The sequence below is a fragment of the Lathyrus oleraceus genome, chromosome 4 (assembly GCF_024323335.1).
Source record: "Lathyrus oleraceus cultivar Zhongwan6 chromosome 4, CAAS_Psat_ZW6_1.0, whole genome shotgun sequence".
Classification (NCBI taxonomy): domain Eukaryota; kingdom Viridiplantae; phylum Streptophyta; class Magnoliopsida; order Fabales; family Fabaceae; genus Lathyrus; species Lathyrus oleraceus.
The window spans coordinates 341424953-341445283 of NC_066582.1; the positions used below are offsets into that span (position 1 = coordinate 341424953).

At 40.5% G+C, this 20331-nt stretch overlaps 1 protein-coding gene across 1 annotated transcript in view; it reads right to left on the bottom strand.

The window, feature by feature from the left end:
• LOC127137341 (uncharacterized) overlaps positions 1-11734 on the bottom strand; it is a 92602-nt gene extending 80868 nt beyond the window's left edge. Inside the window, exon 1 of the mRNA XM_051063812.1 lies at positions 9314-11734. Coding sequence (XP_050919769.1) covers positions 9314-11734 — 2421 coding nt within the window. The remainder of the gene's footprint in view (positions 1-9313) is intronic.
• Between the last annotated feature and the right edge of the window lie 8597 nt (positions 11735-20331).

Consider the following 20331-nt stretch of genomic DNA (forward strand, 5'->3'; position numbering starts at 1 on the left):
ACACACCACCCAAACCCAACAATGAAGCATCACAGTAAACCTCAAATGGTCCCGACGAACTCGGTAATATCAGAATAGGAGCAGTAGTCAACCTTCTCTTTAACTCTTGGAAACCTTCTTCACATTTCGAATCCCAAACAAACGCTTGCCCCTTTCTAGTCAACATCGTCAACGGTAACGCCAACTTGGAAAATCCCTCAATGAACTTCCTATAATAACCTGCAAGTCCAAGAAAACTTCTTATCTCAGAAACTGACTTTGGAGCTTCCCATTTAGATACCGCTTCTATCTTAGAAGGATCAACAACAACACCACCTCTTGAGATCACATGCCCAAGAAAACTAACCTCTTCTAACCAAAATTCACACTTAGACAGTTTAGCAAATAACTTCTTTTCTCGTAAAACTTCTAAAACTACTCTCAAATGCTTAGCATGCTCTTCTTCAGATTTCGAATACACCAAAATGTCATCAATAAACACTACCACAAACTTGTCTAGGTACGGATGGAAAATCCTATTCATATACTCCATGAATACACCAGGCGCATTAGTCACACCAAAAGGCATCACAGAATACTCATAATGTCCATACCTTGTTCTGAAAGCAGTCTTCTGAATATCTTCAGTTTTCACACGTATTTGATGATACCCAGATCTCAAATCTATCTTGCTGAACACACTCGCACCAACCAATTGATCCATCAAATCATCAATCCTCGGCAAAGGATACCGATTCTTGATCGTCACTTTATTCAGTTGCCTGTAGTCCACACACAACCTCATAGTACCTTCTTTCTTCTTAACCAATAACACTGGAGCACCCCACGGTGACACACTCGGACGAATAAATTTCTTATCCAACAAATCTTCCAACTGACTCTTCAATTCAGTTAACTCAACAGCAGACATACGGTACGGAGCCATCGATATCGGTCTAGTACCAGGTACCAATTCAATCGAGAACTCAACTTCACGCTCTGGCGGCAATTCATTCACTTCTTCAGGAAACACATCAGGAAAATCACACACCACAGCCAGATCACCAATCACCAGTTTATCTTTAGCCTCCAAAGTCGCTAACAGCATAAACAACTCTGCTCCATCTGCTACTTCCTCATTCACTTGCTTTGCAGATAGAAATAAACTCTTTCCTTCTTCAATCTCAGGAAATATCACAGTCTTATCAAAACAGTTGATATAGACTCGGTTAAACACCAACCAGTTCATACCCAGGATAACATCAACCTGCACTAGTGGAAGACACACAAGGTCCATCCCAAAGTCTCTACCAAAAATACTCAGAGGACAATTCAAACAGACTGAAGTAGTAGTCACTGAACCCTTTGCAGGAGTATCAATCACCATACTACCATACATCTCAGATATCTCTAACTTAAGTTTCACAGCACAATCCAAAGATATAAAAGAATGAGTCGCACCTGTGTCAATAATAGCTACAAGAGGAAAGCCATTAATATAACACGTACCTCGGATCAAACGATCATCTGTAGAAGTCTCAGAACCCGATAAAGCAAAGACCTTGCCTCCTGACTGATTCTCTTTCTTCGGCTTAGGACACTGTGGACTGATATGACCCACTTCTCCACAGTTGAAACAAGTCACAGTCTTCAACCGGCAGTCTGCAGCCAAGTAACCACCTTTTCCACACTTGAAACATTTCTTCTCATTACTGGTACACTCATGGATACGATGTCCAGCCTGACCACATCTATAACACTTAGCAGGAGCACTCGAATCTCCCCCACTAGGCCTCTTCATCCCACTCTGTCTCTGGAAACCTTTGCCAGCTGCATACGGTTTCCCACGATCAATCTGATTCTTACCTTTCCTATCAACCCTTTGCTGATAGCTCTCTGCTCTAGCCTTGGAATCCTGTTCAAAAATCCTGCAACAGTCAACCAAATCAGAAAACACTCTGATCCGCTGATATCCAATAGCCTGTTTGATCTCGGGACGCAGCCCATTCTCAAACTTCACACATTTGGAAAATTCCCCAGTAGCCTCACTATATGGAGTATAATACTTTGACAGCTCGGTGAACTTAGCAGCATACTCAGTAACAGACCTGTTACCCTGCTTCAATTCCAAAAACTCTATTTCTTTCTTTCCTCTGACATCCTCTGGAAAGTACTTCCTCAGAAATCTCTCTCTGAACACTGCCCAAGTAATCTCAGCATTTCCAGCAGTTTCCAACTCAGTGCGGGTAGCAACCCACCAATCATCAGCTTCCTCTGACAGCATATGCGTACCGAACCTGACCTTCTGGTTATCGGCACACTCAGTTACTCGGAAGATCCTCTCGATCTCCTTTAACCACTTCTGAGCACCATCTGGATCGTATGCTCCCTTGAACATTGGAGGATTGTTCTTCTGGAACTCACTCAATTGGCGAGCAGCTCCCATTCCCACAACATTCGGATTTCCTCCAAGTACTCCAGCTAGCATACCCAGAGCCTCAGCAATCGCAGCATCATCTCTACCTCTTCCGGCCATCTCTATTCTGAAAACCCAAACAAACTAAAACAATAAGTACTGATAGGTTACACAACACCTATACCGTACAGGGGAAACAGAATAATTACGACTCGACTCGACCGACTATGCTCTGATACCACTAATGTAACACCCTTCTAAAATACCCCAATAATATTTAATTAAATTATCAAAATATAACATCAGAGTAATTATGCCCTTTAAGGGTGTCACACAATCTTCACACCATTCAACAATATAGAGGTCATGCTCTTTTATTAATTTAAAACTTAAACAATTGCATAAAACACAGCGGATATAATTTCATCAATCATGTAAAACATTACATGGAAAATGATTCTCAACCAACAGTAAAACATTCAAAACAAATTAAGACAACCCATCCCGATGTTACATCTATCAGAGCACGACCCACTACGGAGACCACACTAGACTCCATGCATCAGCTTCTACTCAACTCATTTCTCGTTACCTGAAAAATAGTTGTAAGGGTGAGTTCCTCAATCAATATAATGAGTATTATAAAACATCATGCTATGTTAAGTGATTCAACACACTTCATCACCCTAATCAAAACACACATTCAGGGACAGCATATTAATTCAACATCATACTCCATAACAACACAACAATACCAACATAAATTACACGTGTAATATTGGAATACATCCATTCATATTACACGCCATACATATATTATGCAATGCGACTCCATGCATGCGGTACCGACTATGTTGTGAACATATAGTTCAACCTCACCGTCCAAATCCAGGCACGGCTACCAAGCTCACTAGTCCCACTCATTTGAGACATAGTGACTCACTCACTAATTCCTCACCATGGGAATTAGCTACCACCCCAAATGGGCCATGCTATGCACGCTAATCACCTAGCATGCAAACATCAACAACAATCAAAATTATTTACTCACTAATTCCACACCATGGGAATTAGCTACCACCCCAAATGGGCCACAATATGCATGCTAATCACCTAGCAATGCAACAACAACAACAACTCAAGAGTAGACGTATGCTCACACTCTAAGCCATAAAACAGTCTATTCACAAATGCATACATTCACATATCATCAACAAAAGCATATCATATCATGCCACATAATTAATCATAGTATTAGCACACTCTACTAATACCTATACTACTCAAAACAACGGGAAATGATCCCTACTACGTCATACATCAGCTAAGTTACACCACTCAGCCTAAACAACCAAAAACTGCACAACAACAGTTCAGAAAAACCACAAGTCTGCCCATACGCGTATCGCCTATGCCCATACGCGTATGGCGCATTTCCTCGCCCATCCCATACGCGTATCGCCCACGCTCATACGCGTATGCTACGCGTACCACATCCTCATACGCGTACCAACAGAGACGTTTTCACGTTCAAAACATCCTCTTTCTCACCCATACGCGTATAGCATACACCATACGCGTACCACTCCAGGGATTACGCGTATCACACGCGTATGGCGCGTACCAGCGCCAAAACCCCCATTTTCAAGCCACCCCATACGCGTATTGCCTAGTGCCATACGCGTATGACCAGAATGCAGTTTTCCAGATCTGTTATGGGTTTTCTCTGCTACGAGATCCTTCCGATCCAACCTCTCCCAGTCCAATTTTTCATACACTTTCGTTCGTTTTATCAATTGCAACTCAGATACATTCAACTTCTCAAATCGCTAACCTTACTACATCTAATTCCTACAATTTCATCAATTATCATCCAATTTCGTTCATCAATATATTTCACAAATTCATCACATATCATTTCAATCAGAGTCAATTTCAATGGTTTCTCACTACCCATCACATACTATCCCATAATACCCGTTAATCGATGATAAACCCCCCTTACCTGAGTAAATCCGGCAGTCTCTGAGCTCCAAGCTTTCCCTTCCTTCAACCTTCGTTCTTTTGCTTTTTGCCCTTTCTGCCTCTTTTCCCTTTTCACGTGAAAAATAAGTTTTTACCAAAAATGGGATTTTTCTAACTTCCAACTTATATATTTTCCAAATTATATTATTATTCCAATAATAATAATAATTCAATAATCCCAAAATAATAATAATAATAATAATTATAATCCAATTATCTAATTAAATTAATAAATCTATTATTAACTTAATTTAATTAATAATCATATTATTATCGGGGTGTTACAGTCTTCATGATCAATTAAACTAGGGAGTCTTCATGATCAATTAACTGCGGAGTCTTCATGCCCCAAGTGAAGGGAATAAACTTCTTGAAATATTTCTTGCATGATCTCTTGAGGAAAACTAGGAAGCATAGCTGGGGATATCCAGAATCACAACCTCTGCTGGAGAAATATTACTGCCAAGACACCTGTGGAGATTTTTTCATCATATACATATAAGGATAGTAATATGAACATGTCTAGTTGGAATGACATGATTTCAGAATTACTGGGACCACATGTCTCAATCCTTTTATTGATGTCCACAAATCAAAATAAATAATCTTTATATTTTTCAAAAACTGTTTTTAATTCAAAACTTTTGCTTCAAAACATATCTGTCAAAGTAAAAGAACTTTCGTAAATTGAAATGAAAATTAAGAGTGCCAAGAAATATAGAAAGGCTCAAATTGATTTGATAGGATGGTACTCAGCCAATAGCGTGATTCCATAGATCTTTACAAATTGGAAAATGGTATATTCGTGGAAAAAGGGTACGTTGAACTACAATGACATCATTCTCTCTTCCACTTTTGACCTGTATTGCAGCCTTGAGAAAATTGGAGAACTGTTGAAAATATTCTGATACTTCAATGATCTTATCTCTGTTATGCAGTTACTTGCCTGAAATCCCTAACTTTTTCCTAGATTTCCCTTTCGGGTTTTCAATCTACCGGGATAATATTCTCTTTGTTTTTTTATGTCTCTAATTTCTGCTGGGACCGCCCTTTCAGGTTTTCAGTCCACCGAGACGCTCATTTTTGCCTAAGCCGCCCTTTCGGGTTTTCAACTTAGCGAGCTGTTCTTTTCATTTTTTAGGCGAAGTATTTCTTGACTGCATCTGTATTCACGGGACGTGGAAGCTCTTCACCATCCATGTTTGTAAGAATTAAAGCACCGCCTGAGAAGGCTTTCTTGACAACATAGGGTCCTTCATAGTTAGGAGTCCACTTGCCCCTAGAATCATTGTGAAATAGTATCATCTTCTTGAGCACAAGGACACCCTCTTTGAATTCTCTCGGCTTAACCTTCCTATCAAAGCCTGCTTCATTCTCTTTTGATATAACTGTCCATGGCACAAGGCAGTCATTCTTTTTTCTTCAATCAAATTCAACTGATCGTATCTGCTTTGGCACCATTCAGCCTCTGACAACTGAGTTTCCATTAGTATCCTCATTGATGGAATTTCAACCTCTATCGGTAACACAGCTTCCATACCGTATACAAGTGAAAATGGGGTTGCCCCAGTTGAAGTACGGACTGATGTTCTATATCCGTGTAGTGCAAAAGGCAGCATTTCATGCCAATCTTTGTAGGTAACAACCATCTTTTGAATGATCTTCTTGATATTCTTATTTGCAGCTTCAACTGCCCCATTCATCTTGGGACGGTAAGGAGAAGAGTTGTGATGCTCGATCCTGAAACTTTCACATAATTCATCCATCATTTTGTTGCTCAGATTGGAGCCATTGTCAGTGATGATCTTGTTTGGAATGCCATATCGGCAAATGAGATTATTTTTGATGAATCTGACCACCACTTGCTTTGTCACCTTTGCATACGAAGCTGCTTCCACCCATTTGGTGAAGTAATCAATTGCCACGAGAATGAAACGGTGTCCGTTGGAAGCTTTGGGTTCACTCATACCGATCATGTCAATGCCCCACATTGAGAATGGCCAAGGAGCAGAAATCACATTCAAAAAGGTTGGTGGTACATGAACCTTATCAGCGTAGATCTGACATTTGTGACACTTCTTTACAAATTTGTAGCAATCTGATTCCATGGTCAACCAGTAGTAACCAACTCTCAACATCTTTCTTGACATAGAGTGGCCGTTTGCATGAGTACCAAAGGACCCTTCGTGAACTTCTTTCATCAACATTTCTGCTTCCTTTTTGTCAACACATCTGAGTAAGACCATGTCATAATTCCTCTTATAGAGCACATTCTGATTAAGGAAGAAACTGCCTGACAATCTTCTCAAAGTCTTTTTATCTTTTTCTGTTGCTCCAAGAGGATACTCCTGAGTTTGAAGGAAATGCTTGATATCGTGGTACCATGGTTTATCATCAAAACTGGCCTCAGCTGTAAACACATGTGCTGGTCTATCAAGTCGCTTGATCATAATTCTGGGTACTTCGTTTGGAAAACCCACTTGATACATTGAAGACAACGTAGCTAGAGCATCCGCCATATGATTCTCATCCCGAGGAATGTGATGCAATTCAACCTTGGTGAAGAAAGTCAACAATCTTCTTGCATAGTCTTTGTATGGGATCAAGCCAGGGTGGCGTGTTTCCCATTCTCCTTTGATTTGATTGATAACTAACGCTGAGTCACCATAAACAATAAGATTTTTGATGCGGAGGTCAATGGCTTCTTCAAGACCCATGATACAGGCTTCATATTCAGCAATGTTGTTTGTACATTCAAAGCAAATTCTTGTCGTGAAAGGAATATGAGAACCTTCTGGAGTGATAATGACTGCACCTACTCCATGTCCATAAACATTGGAAGCTCCATCAAATACTAAACCCCATTGAGAATCTGGTTCAGGTCCTTCTTCAGGAAGTGGCTCTTTACAATCTCTGGATTTTAGGAACATGACATCTTCATCAGGAAACTCATCCTCATTATCATCGTGATCTTCAACGGGTTGGTGAGCAAGGTACTCAGCCAACACACTGCTCTTGATAGCTTTCTGGGTATGATACTCAATGTCGTATTCTGATAACAGCATCTGCCATCTGGCAATCTTACCAGTGAGTGCAGGCTTCTCAAAAATGTACTTGATTGGATCCATTTTGGATATCAACCAAGTGGTGTGACTTAACATATACTGCCTCAATCTCTTAGCAGCCCAAGCCAATGCACAACATGTCTTCTCGAGTAAGGAGTATCGTGATTCACAGTCAGTAAATTTCTTACTTAAGTAGTAAATGGCATGCTCTTTCTTTCCAGTTTCGTCTTGTTGACCCAGAATACAGCCCATAGAATTCTCAAGCACTGTCAAATACATAACCAACGGTCTTCCAGCAACAGGTGGTAACAAGATAGGAGGCTCCATGAGGTACTCTTTGATACTGTCAAATGCTTTCTGACAATCCTCTGTCCAAACACAATTCTGACTCTTTCTCAGCAATTTGAAGATAGGTTCACAAGTGGCAGTCATGTGAGAAATAAACCGGGATATGTAATTCAATCGTCCTAGAAAACCTCTCACTTGCCTTTCTGTTTTTGGTGCGGGCATCTCTTGGATAGCTTTTACTTTATCTGGATCAACTTCAATGCCTTTTTGGCTGACAATGAAGCCCAAAAGTTTACCTGACCTGACGCCAAATGTGCATTTGTTCGGATTGAGGCGAAGACGGAACTTCCTAAATCGTTGAAACCGCTTCAATAGATCTACTAAGTGACCTTCTTCTGAACGAGATATCGCGATCATGTCATCCACATAAACCTCAATCTCTTTGTGCATCATGTCGTGAAAGAGCGTTGTCATGGCTCGCTGGTAAGTAGCACCTGCGTTCTTCAACCCAAACGGCATCACTTGATAACAGAATGTTCCCCATGGTGTTATGAATGTAGTTTTTTCCATGTCTTCGGGAGCCATTTTGATCTGGTTATACCCGGAGAATCCGTCCATGAAGGAGAATATGTCAAACTTTGCTGTATTGTCTACCAACATGTCAATGTGAGGCAGGGGGAAATCATTGGGCTTGCTCTATTTAAGTCACGATAGTCGACACACATTCGTACCTTCCCGTCCTTCTTAGGAACTGGCACAATATTTTCTATCCACTCTGGATACACTGAAGTGGCAAGAAAACCAGCATCTATTTGCTTCAGAACTTCTTCCTTAATTTTGACGGCCATATCTAGATGTGTTCTTCTTAATTTCTATTTGACCGGTGGACATTCTGGCTTCAAAGGTAGCTTGTGCTCTACGATGTCAGTGTCGAGACCAGGCATATCTTGATAAGACCAAGCAAACACATCTACATACTCTTTCAACAGGCTGATCAATTGCTCCTTCACCTGTGGGGATAACAATGCTCCAATTTTGACTTCTTTCACATTTTCTTCCGAACCCAAGTTGACTGTTTCCAAAGGCTCCTTGTATGGCTGAATAGTGTCTCCTTCATTTTCAAGCTGGCGGGCGACCTCTTCTAGAATCTCATCCCACTCTTCCTCTTCAGCTTCGAATACAGAATGTTCAAAGTTGGGAGAGGGCATGATGTCATTGTGTTCAACGGGTTTAAGTAACCTGTACAAACAATTGTTTTTAGAGGACTGACCATGACATGCAAAAATGTGTTCTTTTTAAGGTTTTTTTTTTGTGTTACCATTTTCCGAAAAAGCTAAAAAGATAAAAGGATACAAGTGTATAGGAACACAAAAGATCTTTTTCATGGATAGTACGTTTTTGACAAAAGTGCCCATTTTACAAAATTAATGCTTCGCGCTTTGGGCTAAAGCGAAAGATTTTTGAAAACTGAAAAGCTTAATTACTTTGATATGTGGACACAATGTGGGATGTCAACTGCGGTCCAGTTTTTCATAACTACTCCTGGTGTCACAAATCTGGGGCCTTCGTCTTCTGTCTTTCCCTCAAAAGTATCCTCCCCAACTGCTACCATGTTGATAAACCCACCGCTGTGAAAGATATCTTTGAAAGGTCGCACCACTAAAGTCTGCACTTGTTTTCCATCAACAAAGCCTAATCCTGCATGGTTAACATTTTCTGGCAACTCTATCACTTTGCCCCACATTTCTGTAGGACCTGTCTTGACAATCTGCTGGGCGTCTTTGAATGACGCGATTGAACCTTCACTTTTCTTGTAATCATCGATGGTCAGGGCCTGAAATGGAGTTTGAACAGCCGTCTCGTCTACTTCTATCACACTAAACGATGAAAGGTGGCTAATCAGCATAGCCTGCTCCCCATTAACCGTCACTATTTGCCCATTCTTGACAAACTTTAACTTTTGGTGTAACGTGGATGTAATGGCACCCGCCTCGTGAATCCATGGGCGTCCGAGCAGACAGCTATAAGCTGGCACTATGTCCATAACCTGGAAAGTGATCTGGAATACGTGTGGTCCAATACCAATAGGCAAATCAACTTCTCCAATGACTGTTTTTCTTGATCCATCGAACGCTTTCACAATAATTCCACTGTGCCGCATTTGCCCCCCTTTGTACTTTAGCTTCAACAAGGTAGACTTGGGCATGACATTCAGAGATGAACCGGTGTCAATTAGGATATTAGACAAAGAATCCCCTTGACAATTGGCTGAGATATGGAGAGCGAAGTTGTGATTCTTTCCTTCTTCTGGCAGTTCTTCATCACAAAAGCCTAAGCCATTGCACGAAGTGATGCTGCCTACAACATTGTTGAACTGCTCTGGTGTTATATCCTGTTCTACAAAGGCTTGATCAAGCACCTTCAGTAGTGCTTCTCTGTGGACAACTGAGTTCAATAATAAGGACAGGATCGAGATTTTTGACGGTGTCTGTAGCAACTGATCTACCACTTTGTAGTCACTGAGCTTGATAATTCTGAGTAGTTCATCTGTTTCTTTGTCAAGGGTTGAATTGCTTGTTTGCCCTTCTGCTTCTCTTGTCACTGGTACCACGACTACTGGATCTTTCTCAACATTTCTACTTGGGATAACCGTCGGAGCGAACACGCGGCCACTACGCGTCATTCGGCTATTTGCTGCGATATTGGTAACTGAGGCTAAGGTTTTAATCTCGACCTCTTTACCGTTCTCAATAATAGTTGCTGCATAGCGGTAGGGGACCGCTTTATCTGAAGTGTAAGGCATTGGGCCCGGAGGGCAAATCACCACTGGCTCCCTCGGATGATAAGCTATCTCTACTTTCTCTGGAATGTTGAAGCAAGGAATGATGACATTCACCTCTTGTTCTTGTGATTCTGGAGAACTCACTTGTCTTGAAATCTGAATCAAACCCTGATCAAGGACGCCTTGCAAATCATCTTGAATCTTTCTACAACCTCTTGAATTGACTGAACATGTACCACAGATCTGGTGGTCATGTTGGAATAGACCATGAGCACATAAAACAGAATGAATTTCAACCAAAGACTGCCGAATCTCCTCTATCTTCGTAACACGTTGTTCATTGAGACAAACTTCTATATTGTTCACTGATGAAGGACCATGACTTGGCATTGGATTGTCTTTCACATTGGGACCCATGCTCTTGAAGGTCAGGATACCTGCTCTTGTCAACTTCTGTACTTCCAACTTTAAAGCAAAACAGTTATCTAAGTCATGACCTAGAGCATTCTGATGAAAGGGACAAGATACCTCTGGCTTGTACCACCAAGGTAGCACTTCTGGTACAGGAGGTCGTGGTCGTGGTTGCACAAGGTTTTTAGTGATCAAAGCTGGATACAATTCTGCATATGACATTGGAATTGGATCAAAATTGGTTCTTCTTTGCTGCTGTGGTGGACGTTGTTGTAACTGATGTTGATGTTGTTGAGGTTGATGTTGTTGCTGATACTGAGTATTCTGTTGGAAGCGGTTAGTACGCTGCTGAGGGTATTGGACTTGAACTGGAGCGGAAGTGATTACTGGAGTCACGGCTGCTATATGTTGGTGTTGGGGATGGTAAGGATAATTGATCCTTCTTGGATGATTATAGGACACAGCATTAGTTTCTTGTTCCTTCTTTTTCATAAAACCGCCGTACCTCTTTGCCCCGCTTGAAGATGAACTTCCTTCTCTGACTAAACGCCCTTCTCGAACTGCTTCCTCTAAACGGACTCCCATGTTTACCATGTCAGTAAAGTCTGTAGGAGCGCTTGCAATCGTCCTCTCATAATAAAAAGTATCAAGAGTCTTTAAGAACACTTTCGTCATCTCCTTTTCTTCCATAGGTGGAACAACCTGTGCTGCAATTTCGCGCCACCTTTGCGCGTATTCACGGAATGTCTCCTTTTCTCTTTGTTGCATGGACCTCAACTGATCTCGGTCTGGCACATTATCAAGGTTGTATTTGTAATGTTTGATAAAGGCCTCGCCTAAATCGTTGAAAGTCTTGATCTGAGAACTGTCTAATCCCATATACCAGCGTAAAGCTGCACCGGTAAGGCTGTCTTGAAAACAATGAATGAGCATCCTTTGGTCGTTGGTGTACATTGACATCTTTCGCACGTACATAACCAAATGGGTCTGTGGACAAGAACTTCCTTTGTACTTTTCAAATTCTAGTAGTTTAAATTTTGCTGGCATCCTTACGTCTGGAACCAAACACATATCATTTGCATCTCTACCAAACAGTTCTTTCCCACGAAGAGCTTTTATCTCTTTTTGTAATTCCGCAAACTGATCCTGGAATTCATCCATTCTATCATTGAGACCAGGATCCTCACTTGGGGTAGGGCCGTGATAGACAGGTTCGCCTAGGTGAGGAGTATAGTGAACAACGGGAGGCACATTAGTGAAGACGGGAGCATTTGGTGGAACGAACTCTTGTTGATATCTATCTTGATTAAGATCCCTGGGTATTTCCCAAGGACGGGATGCTGTGATGGTAGCAGAAGTGACTGGGACAGCGTTGATTTCTGAAGCGATGACTGTAGTGACGGGTGCTGCTGTTGTTTGATTCTGAATTTGAGGTTGATTCTGTGCCGAAGTCTGTCTTGAATTATGAACTTGAGCCCTAGCCTGGGCTTCCTCTACTTGTAGACGGGCGGTTAACATTTGGTTGCGCATCTCTGCTGCTTGTGCTTGCGCCTGGATCTGTGCATCTTGTGCTTCGGCAACCTGAGCTTGTGCTGTTTGAAGTTGAGCAGCTTGGGCTGCTTGGTTTGCTATCAATGTCTCGACCATAGCAGAAAGGCGGTCAACGTGAGCTTTCAATTCTCGATTCTCGTTATCTGTTATCTCCATTCTTCTTTTGTAGTTGGCTCTTGTGTTGTAATTATGCGTCAGCTTGAAATGGATCTGCTAGCGGGAAGCAACTGTTAGAAGACTGGACCAAGACAGACAACCTGTATGCACGTGATGCATGGATATGCAAAATGAATGATTTTCCAAGGAACTCTAAGTGAAGGAAAAGATAGAATTGCAAACATTTTTGATAACAAAACAAAATTTTTCATTTTAAGCATTTTTATCAAAATATACAAAGTTATCAACCCAAAATACAACCAAGAAAACCATTTAAGGACATGTGTCATCAGGACGAGCATAAACAAGTAGGAGTTGTCCTTCAAGTCTCTCAATTCTTTCTTCATAGGCCTTCTGCATAAAAGCTTTCTCCTTCACCAAACTGTCTACAAGACCTTTCCATGCACTTGAGGACTGTGGAATCTGGGAGTAATCTGTTGTGTCTGAGGAAAATAAATCCTCTTGCACCCTTGGACGTTTACCTGCACGATCTTCTCCACTCTGCTCCTTTAACTGTCTCTGAAGTTCTTCATTTTCCATTTCGAGCACCTGGGCCTTATTCTTCCAAGCGTCTCTCTCTTTCTCGACCCTCTCCAAGGTGGCTTGGAGTTCTTCTTTGTCATCTAGCGGAAGGTAAGGGGTCTTCAACGGAGCGGGTTTGACAGGATCATTATGTGGGTATGGCATTTTCAACTGTATAGCTCTGGCTCTGCTCCACTGGAGGTACGGCTCATAGGAGGTACAATCTTTCTTACCCAATTCAAGTCTCCCTTTGCGACAAACACGATGCCAAGCTCTTACTACTCTCTCTTTCATGGTAGGGTCCTCCTCGTTATCCCTCAAGAAAATACCTTCTAAAAGAATGTTAGGAGGCTTGTCCTTCATAGGGTAACCGAGTTGTCTCCTAGCAAGTACTGGATTATAAGAAATGATTCCCTTTGTGCCCATGAGGGGCACATTGGGGAACTCCCCGCAGCTATCAATGATCTTCACATCGTCTAAAACTCTACTATACCATGCAATATCTGACTGGGTAAGAGACATAATCCTCTGTGACCACTGAAGTCCTGACTTGCGATCCCAAAAAGTAGCTGACTTAGGAAGATGAGAGACAAACCATTTGTAGAGTAACGGTATACAGCAGACTATGGTTCCTCCTCCTTTCAAAGTACGATAATGGATGGAATGATAGGTGTCTCCGAGCAAAGTTGGAACAGGATTACCACTTAGGAAGATGCGTATAGCATATGAATCCACAAAACCTTCAATATTAGGAAATAGTAACAAACCGTAGATCAACAAGGCAAACAGATGCTCCACAATAATATCACAACCTTGACTGGCAAAATAAGAAACCTTCCCCATTAAGAACTTGGCAGTGAAACCTGGAAGTCCTCCTTTGGTGGTGAAGTTATTCTTGAATTCTGACTTCTTCATGTACAACACTTTTGCAAGAGAACTGTGCTCGGGTAACTTTTCTGAACCAGAGAAAGGTACTGTATCAGCAACTGGGATGTGAAGCAACTGGGCATACTCTTCCAATGTAGGCATGAGTTGATAGTCTGGGAATGTGAAACAGTGATAGACTGGATCATAGAACTGTACTAATGTCTGCAATAACCCTTCTTCCATCCTAAGTGTCAATAAAGATATAAGTGCCCCATATCTGTCTCTGAAACCAATAGGATCTGTGATCGAAGAAACCAGTTTCTTTAGTTCATCTATCTTTGGATTGATGAGATTGTACTTTTTCACACTTCTCCGTCCAAAATCCATTTTTCCTGCAATATTTGCAATCCTCGCTTTAAGTTCCTTGGAAAAAGGTTGAAATGATGGGAATGAATGCATGTCATGCATGAATGCAACAAACACAAACATGGTCAAACAATACAAGGCTCAAAGTTCATCACCAGCATGAAGTTTAGGACAAAGCCCCAAGATAAGTTCTAAGTTTCACCTGCCAAACGGGTTCTAAAAGTTCCCAAGGTTATGGATCCTTCTTCGGATAATACCGGGTTAAGCAACTGCTCGCTTTCCAATATTATTCTCAAAAGAATCTCGCTTGAGTGTGATATCGCGTATCAACCAAACCAGACTTTTGGTCTGAAGTGGTCACCACATCACATCCTAAGTAAGGCCAAGATGGGGTAAAGGTAAACTAAGGTCCTTGGCTTCACGGGCCCGTCGAAAGCAACAATGTCTCACAAATGACTTGTTTAGCACTATCACCCTCAAAGAGGCCTCCACCAAGCGGACAAAGGCTCAAGTCAACTCGGTAAGGATTGTCTCCTATCAAGTCAACCTGAATTATCATCCATCCTATCTCAAATGTACCCCAAATCCGGGTATAGGATTTATCACAAGTATCCCCCAAAACCCAAAATAACAAACATTACAAATAATACAATTTAGCAAATATTCACAAAGAAAACATATAAACAAGCAAAGATAGGCTAAACCCTCAAATAAGTTTAATCATGTACTCCCCAGCAGAGTCGCCATTCTGTCGCGGCGGGATTTTTCACGAGATTAAGTATTGATTGAACTTAACCCGTTTGAAAAATATTTTAAATGCAAGAGTCGCCACCGTCTTTTATTTTATCCAAAAAGAGGAAGGGAAAAATAACGATAAATCCCTTTAGAGTTACGGGTTCGGGGGTTGGTTTTGCAAAGGGAAGGTATTAGCACCCTCTACATCCGTGGTACTCCACAGGAACCTTTTTGCTTATGTTTATGTGAATGCTTTGCTTTTTTTGCTTTGATCGTTTGATTGGGGAGATGAGAAAAGAACTTGATTTTATTGCTTTTGGACTCGATAAAGTCGTAGACTTCATGCCTACGTATCTCCAAGGCGCAATGGAAAAATCAGAATCCACGTAGTTCTCCCAAAAGAAAAGGGGAAAGTCTGTTTTGTTGATTTTAGATTTGAACGAGCCTAAACTCTAAAGAAATAGATAAATGGGCTCATTACAGGAAAGCCCAAGAGTAAGCCTATGAGTGTGTGAAAAGGGTTTCTTAAACGGCGACCGTTGGAATCGCATCGGGTTTCTCTTTTTTTTTTTTGGATTTTTCGATTTTTTTAACATAAAACGTGAACAATACGATTAAACACACAATACAAAAAATATAAAATGCGAGAAAGTAAATTATTACAACACAGTTAGCTATGAATAGTTAGTATTACGAATAGTTAGTGGAGTTAATCGAGCTGAAACTGAAACGAAACAGTTAGTAACAACATAAACAAATATAAAAAAACAATATAAACATTTACTTTAGACAAAATAAACATTTGATATAAATAAACATTTAATTAAAATAAACATTTAAAAAAATAATTAATTTAACTAACATTTAAATAAAACGTATATGCAAAATAATAATAAAAGATAAACAATATTTAGTAAACAAAAGTAATATATATATATATATATATATATATATATATATATATATATATATATATATATATATATATATATATTTAGATATATAATAGACAAAAATAAATATATATATATATATATATATATATATATATATATATATATATATATATATTATATATATATATATATATATATATATATATATATATATATATATATATATATATATATATATATATATATATATATATATATATATATATATATATATATATATATATATAAATAATATATTAAAACACATGTCGGCAAGCCGGAACTTTGCCGATTTCAGAGATAAGTGAAGAATATTACCTTGTGTGAAGAGGATGAACTTCTGATCGTCCAAATGATCGACCGAAAGCTGGAAACCGTCACCGACGCAGTGCTGGCTGCCTTCGTGAGTACCTGACTTCAACGTCGCTTTTGATCGGTGAAACGACGCCAGAATGAAATGAACCTTGGATATTTGTGACCTGGACTCAACGAACTTCAAATATATGAAATCGGTTTTGTGTTTCGGTGAATAATCGGGACGATTTTAGGTTACCGAAAATGAAGAACAAGTGAAATACGGTAATGCTTTTGGAAAAATATTTCTTTTCAATTCTCTGTTTCTCTCACCACACGTTTTTTCCTTACTGATCCCCTCTTTTTTTCTTACTAACAACATCTATATATATATATTTAGATTACTTAAACAATAGGAAACCTAAAAAATATCTAACATAAATTAATAATATATATTTAGATTACTTAAACAATAGGAAACCTAAAAAATATCTAACATAAATTAATAATATATATTTAGATTACTTAAACAATAGGAAACCTAAAAAAAATATCTAACATAAATTAATAATATAATTTATATATTATATAATAATAATAATAATAAACTAATATAATATTAATCCTAATTAAATAAACTAATTAACAACTAAACACAATTAATATTAAGCACAAATAATATTAAACGGCACACGATTAAAATACGATAAAATCGAGTGACACGAACGCGATAAAAACGATGACAATTTGCACAGCAAAACAGACAAATTGATAAAACCAATAAACCAGTAAACCGGTAAACCAGAAAAATCAACAACACGAATCAAACAGACTCGATTAAATCACACGGCACAACACGTAATTAAATAAACAACCCTAGGCAATAATAAAATCAACACGACATCACGAAAACGCTGACAAACACAATCACAAATAATCGGACAATACGAAAACTCTAATATATTCGAAATACAGTCAAAATACCGACAAACAAACAATTAAATAGATAAAAACGCACAAAACCTAATCGAAGCGATGCCACGCACAAAAGAGATAAGCGAGATAAATACGAGGCAACGATATCGGCCAGGTTTTGCTAAAACAACGAAATACAACACGGTAAGCAACGAAAACACACAAAACCTAATCAAACCAGTTTTCACGCGAAGTTTAAGAAATTGAGATGAATACGAGACAATGAGATTAATCAAGATGTGGTCAACAAAGCCAAAGTCAAATTTTGGGGTGCGACAGCACCAGCTCCGAATGTCGTCAACAATCCCATGCCCCAGCATGGTGGTGCGAACGTTAATTTGGTAGAGGGAGAAGCCAAGTCCATTAAGGATGTGTTGAAGTTGAAGACTCCATTGTTGGATATCAAAGGATGCTTGCTGAAGGCCGATGTCTTCCCCGGTTGTGGGAAGGGTTGTTTGGATTGTGCCACTTAGAGTGGAGGTTGTTTGAAACTATAGCAGGGTATTCAGGCCTTGCTCGACAAAGGTATCCTCCAGGTTGAGGGTCTGTCTGTCCAAGAGTCTGCGGAAGGGGTTGAGGAAGAAGGGTTTGAAGATGCTACTGATGAATTCGCAGATGTTGTTCCTACTGTTTCTGTAATCCATAATGATGTAATTGAACTTGATTCCGATGTTTCGGATGCTTGCATTTCAATGAATGAGATTTATGAGTACGACTGTGATATTGCTACTATCACTATTTTCTACCCAACCAATCAGATCCGTGTGCCAGAAGCGCAACCCGTGCCACCAGTGCGACGATCTACTATGACCATCACAACCCCTGGTCCTTTACCCTTCACCAGTGAAAGGGCCATTCCGTGGCATTATGGGGGGAGCGTGTATACGCACGATCATAAGGTGGAACGGCCACTGAAAGTAGAAGAGGGTCAGAAGCCTGAACTTGAAGGTCCCGCAGTGGATAATGTCGGTGGAATTGGGCGATTCACCAGGAGTGGTAGACTGTTCTCACCACCTATTACCCAAGCTGATAATGCTGATGCTGTGGCGAAAGCCAAGGGCAAGCAAGCCGTGAACGGGGATACCTCTGCACCCCAGGGAAGTTCTGAGCCCACTTTTGCAAAGGATGTGGACGAGCTTCTGAGAATCATAAAGAAAAGCAATTACAAGGTAGTCGATCAGTTGATTCAGACTCCGTCCAAGATATCCATTCTCTCACTTCTATTGTGTTCGGAGGCACACAGGGAGGCACTTCTGAAGGTTCTTAATGCTGCTTATGTACCTCAAGAGATCTCGGTAAACCAACTAGAAGGGATCGTCGCCAATGTGCATACAACCAACGGGTTAGGCTTTACTGATTCTGACTTAACACCAGCCGGACGCAATCATAACAAGGCTCTGCACATCTCGATGGAATGTAGGGACACCGTGTTATCGCATGTTCTGGTGGATACAGGCTCCTCTCTCAATGTGCTACCCAAGAGAGCCCTGACAAGGTTAGAAGTAGAGGGTTTGGTCTTGAAACCTTCAGATCTTATTGTGAGAGCCTTCGATGGTTCTAAGAGGTCGGTGTTTGGAGAGGTAGAATTGCCAATTTTGATTGGATCACAAACCTTCAATACTGTCTTCTACGTGATGGATATCAGTCCTTCCTACAGTTGCTTGCTGGGTCGTCCTTGGATCCATAATGTTGGGGCAGTCTCTTCAACTCTACATCAGAAGATTAAGTTTCCGGTCAACGGACGAATTATCACCGTCTGTGGTGAGGAGGACATCCTGGTCAGTAACCTGTCTACATTCAAGTATGTAGAAGTAGAAGGTGAAATTCATGAGACTCTGTGTCAGGCTTCTGAGTCAGTTCAAGTCAAGGATGCAGCTCCGGTGGAAGAGGTTAAAGCGGGTGCCTCTATCTCATCCTTTAAGCAGGCACGGGCCGTGGTTGATTCAGGTGTTGCTCCCGGTTGGGGGCGTCTGTTGGAATTACCAGTGAAAGAAGATAAGTTCGGGATTGGATATCAGCCAGCTCTGACTTCTACAACACTTCAGGGGCCGATCATTTTCTCCAGTGCTGGCATCATTCAGTATGGTCAAGTCTCTGCAGTCGAAGAAGAAGATGGGGATAGTGATTGTGACATTGACAACTGGGTGCGTCCGAGGATCCCGGATGAAGTCATTAACAATTGGTCTTCTGAGGAGATTATCCAAGTCACTCTTCTTGAAGAGTAATTTTCTTTGTTCATTCATGCATATCCAAGTCTTACGTTCCGCCCAGGGCGTAATGACTCATTGTAGGGCTCATCTATGTGACGCTTGCATTTTTTATCATAAATAACGGACGTCTTTTTGCATTCAAATATTTCGTTCCCTGTCTTTCTATTTTTGCAGTTTTTCAAAATAAATAAAACATAAAAAAAATGGCAATGTTTCGTTTAGTTTTCACTTCTTGTTCACACTCATAAGCACATACCATCATTCATGCAGATGCACATCACCGGATCCTATTGATAACGGTTCTGCTATGGCTCGTTTCGACTTTGAAAATCCAATCTTTCAAGCTGAAGAAGAGGGTGATGAGGATTGTGAACTCCCTGAAGAACTTACCAGGTTATTAAAACAAAAGGAAAGGGTTATTCAACCGCATCGAGAGTCTGTTGAAGTGATTAATCTCGGCACCGAAGACGCCAAGAGAGAAATCAAGATAGGGGCTGCTTTGAGAGGTGATGTGAAGAAAGGGCTGATTGAATTGCTGCAAGAATACGTTGACATCTTCGCCTAGTCTTATCAGGACATGCCCGGGCTGGACACAGACATCGTGGTACACCGCTTGCCTCTTAAAGAAGGTTGTCCTCCGGTCAAGCAGAAACTCAGAAGAACAAGACCATAGATGGCTGTCAAGATAAAGGAAGAAGTACAAAAGCAGTTGGATGCAGGGTTTCTAGCAGTCACCAATTATCCGCCATGGGTT